This window comes from Myotis lucifugus, unplaced genomic scaffold (assembly GCF_000147115.1).
Source record: "Myotis lucifugus unplaced genomic scaffold, Myoluc2.0 scaffold_5001, whole genome shotgun sequence".
NCBI lineage: Eukaryota > Metazoa > Chordata > Mammalia > Chiroptera > Vespertilionidae > Myotis > Myotis lucifugus.
In genome coordinates, this window is record NW_005876049.1 from 6,874 (window position 1) to 10,808 (window position 3,935).

Genomic DNA, 3,935 nt, shown 5'->3' on the forward strand with positions numbered 1-3,935 from the left:
GCTTGGGTGTGGCCGTGTCTCCGTGGATGGGGAACTCCGGCTTTACTCTCGCGGAAGCAGCGTTCTGGAGCCCTGGCTTCCGACTTCGCCTTTAAATATTCATGGGCTCTTCTTGGGGTCCTGTCACCACCAACATCTAAGCGCACGTGGGATGCTCGCGGCCGGCAGCCTCTACCGGCTCCGCGACGGTTACGCTGATGTGTCACCTCGACGGGGCCACGGTGCGTCATCGGGTCAGACGCGATCTAGGTGCTGCTGTGACGGTCGTGTTTGTACGCAGCTGAGATGTAAATCAGCAGATGACGCTCCACGTGGGGGTGTGGGTGGGCCTCGCCGCATCAGGCGAAGGTTTCCGAGCCGAGACTGACCTCCCAGGGGAGGAAGGAAGCGGCCTCCCCAGAGACGGCGGCCCAGCGCGCTCCCTGACTTGCCCGACTGCGCTGTCCTGCGGCCTGGGACTCGCCAGCCGCCAAGAGCTGGAGCCAACGCCGTACAATCCATGTCTCTACATGTATGCAGACATGGAGGTTGGCGTCTGCATACACACGTAAGCAACATGAAGATAGGTGCACACGTGGTCCTGGTTCTGTCTCTCTGGAGACCCTCACTCACACGGCTCTTCAATCCATTCATCTGTTTGACCTTCACCACGATCCTCTGGTTCAGAGGCGACGAAGCCCTGGCCGGTGTGGCCCATGGTCAGAGTGTCGGCCTGGGCACCGAAGGGCCGCAGGTTCAATTCCCAGCCAAGGGCATGGACCTGCCTGGCAGGCTCGATCCCCAGCCCCGGTTGGGACACATGCAGGAGGCAACCAAACAATCGACGTCTCTCACCTCTCTCTCTCTCTCTTCTCTCTCTCTCTCTCTCTCTCTCTCTCTCTCTCTCTCTCTCTCTCTCTCTCTCTTCTTCCCTCTGTCCCTTCCACTCTCTCTAAAAATCAATGGAAAAATATGCTCGGGTGAGGATTAACAAACACAACAAGAAGAAGCTGCAATGGAGGCGACCCTGTGCGGTGTCACTCGGGCTGATCACAGGTCCATCTACCCCTCCTCCCCGACCCCTCCCCTCCGAGCACAGAGCAGAGCCATGCTTGCTGGGTTCCTGGGAGGGGTGGCCGGCTCTGGCCAATGACTCTGAGCCAGCGGTCCCCACCCTTTTTAGGCCACGCCCCACTTGAGCATCTCTAAATACTGATCTCCCCCTCCGTGACCTAGAATTCTTATTCTTCAAAAAGTGACTCCTATGCACGTGGAGGAAGCCTGAAAGGCCATCCACTTGGTCTAAACAAGCTTCCAAAGAACATGGCGTCCATGAGAGAGAAAAATAAAAGAACGAAAGGGCATTTCACTAAGGAATCACTAAGAAATCGTTAAGATAATAATAACATGAGGTGATGTGAAAAAACATCAAATGAAGTTTCAAAACATATAACAGAGAACTGAAATGCAGAAATACGTCACAATATATATTTATAGGCTGTATAGGAGGCCCGAGAACCATAAGAAATGCACAAAACTCACTGTTAACAACTCATCCTCAAACTGCCCCCTTAACAATCAAACGGCCGCCCGTGGGGTGTGGGCCCCAGTGGGCCCCGCTGCTCTGAGCGCGTGGGCGCCCTCGCGAGTCCCTCAGGAGAGCTCCTTCCGCTCTTGGTGTGTCAGAGAGCAGGTGCTCCCCCACCCGGGGCCCGAAGGGTGGACCCCAAGGGCCAAAAACCCCGCCCCCGGGCCGGAGGGGGGTTAATAGACAAGAACCTTTTACTGTTTTGCCCGGGGGGACAGGGTTTCCACCAGCCTTGTTTCCGACACAATTCCCGGTGTGTATTTTCAAAAAATGTCCCCCCTCGCTCCCGGTGGCCAAGCCGCGGCTGGGGAAAATTAAAAAACCCCCCCCCTTGCCCCCCCGGGGGGGGGGGGGGGGGGCAGGAGCCTGGCCCCTGTCGGGGGAGCGGAGGGAGACTCAGCAGGAAATGATGTGGTTGCCAACGGCACGCACCTGCTCAGGGGGACGCTGGGCGTCCAGAAGGGGTAGACTCGGGCCGCAGAATCTCGCATCTGCTCCTGGTAGCCCAGGTAGAAGTAGGCGTCGTGGGAGAACTTGAGGGCCAACATGTCCGTGGGGTGGTCCCGGAGAATCTGCTCCCACCGCTCGCAGGCTTCGGGAAAGTTCCTGGGAGGAGAGAGCGGGTTCTCAGCGACAGGGACACCGCCCACCTGCGGGAGGGGGGAGCATCGCTTCCTGCCAGCTCCACAGTCTGCCCTGCGCTGGCCACACACGCACACACATACATGCACATGTGTGCACACACATACACACGTGCACGCGCACACACGGCAGGTCTTTCAATGACATCGTTCTGTTCAATGTCCTTTTAAAAAAATTTTTTTATTGATTTCAGAGGGAGGGAGGGAGAGAAACATCAATAATGAGAATCACTGATCGGCTGCCTCCTGCACGCCCCACACTGGGGATCGAGCCCACGACCCGGGCATGTGCCCTGACTGGGAATCGAACCGTGACCTCGTGGTTCATAGGCCGACGCTCAGCCACGGAGCCACCTGGCAGGGCCGGTGTCCTATTAACACGGACGAGATGCTTTGGGAAGGTGGCGCTTGTCTATCAGGACGCCTGCGGTGAAACTGGCTTTGTTACATGTCCCTTTGTTTAAAGCAGGGGTCCTCAAACTTTTTAAACAGGGGGCCAGTTCACTGTCCCTCAGACTGTTGGAGGCCGGACTATAGTTTAAAAAAAAACTATGAACAAATTCCTATGCACACTGCACATATCTTATTTTGAAGTAAAAAAACAAAACGGGAACAAATACAGTATTTGTATTTGCATGTGGCCCGCGGGCCGTAGTTGAGGACCCCTGGTTTAAAGTCACGGAACTTCTACCGACATTTTCTACCGACATTAGCGAGGGCTCAACTGTACGTATGGACGGATCTATGTCGGCTTGTGGCTCATAGAATCGATAACCCAGTGGGTGGTTGTTCTCCTGAATTCAAACCAGACGGGAGCACTGGCTTAACAAGCAGCCCCAGGCAATTTCCGTGGAGACCAGGAACCTGCGGCGGGAGGCCCGGAGGAAGAAGCCCAGCCAGCGCTAAGCCCCAGCACTGACCCCCCGGGGGCCCAGGCAGTTCCTCTGTCCACTGGCACTGACCCCCCCCGGGCCCGGGCAGTTCCTCTGTCCGCGGGCACTGACCCCCCGGGGCCCGGGCAGTTCCTCTGTCCACTGGCACTGACCCCCCGGGCCCGGGCAGTTCCTCTGTCCGCGGGCACTGACCCCCCGGGGCCCGGGCAGGTCCTCTGTCTGCGGGCACTGACCCCCCCGGGCCCGGGCAGTTCCTCTGTCCACTGGCACTGACCCCCCGGGGCCCGGGCAGTTCCTCTGTCCACTGGCACTGACCCCCCGGGGCCCGGGCAGTTCCTCTGTCCACTGGCACTGACCCCCCGGGGCCCGGGCAGTTCCTCTGTCTGCGGGCACTGACCCCCCGGGGGCCCGGGCAGTTCCTCTGTCTGCGGGCACTGACCCCCCAGGGGGCCCGGGCAGTTCCTCTGTCCACTGGCACTGACCCCCGGGGGCCCGGGCAGTTCCTCTGTCCACTGGCACTGACCCCCCAGGAGGCCCGGGCAGCTTCCTCTGTCCACTGACACTGACCCCCGGGGGCCTGGGCAGCCTTCCTCTGTCCGCGGGCACTGACCCCCCGGGGGCCCGGGCAGCTTCCTCTGTCGCTTCCAGAACCTGCACAGCAGCTCAGGTGGCCTCGCTCTGCGGGCGTCTCCCCCGGCCTGAGCAGACCAGGCTGCCCAGACACGGGCTCCGGCTCCGACGCCGCTGGCAGGGGCAGCGGTGGGGAGAGCAGGTGCTGTGGGCAGATGCTCGAAGGGCGGGTAGGGCAAAGGGGGAGGGCTTCTCTTCTATCTC

General features: G+C 59.7%; 1 protein-coding gene across 1 annotated transcript in view; it reads right to left on the reverse strand.

The window, feature by feature from the left end:
- Nucleotides 1-2,173, reverse strand: part of TTC38 (tetratricopeptide repeat domain 38) — a gene marked incomplete at both ends in the record, with an annotated part of 8,767 nt that extends 6,594 nt beyond the window's left edge. Inside the window, one exon of the mRNA XM_006109011.3 lies at nt 2,000-2,173. Coding sequence (XP_006109073.3) covers nt 2,000-2,173 — 174 coding nt within the window. The remainder of the gene's footprint in view (nt 1-1,999) is intronic.
- Between the last annotated feature and the right edge of the window lie 1,762 nt (nt 2,174-3,935).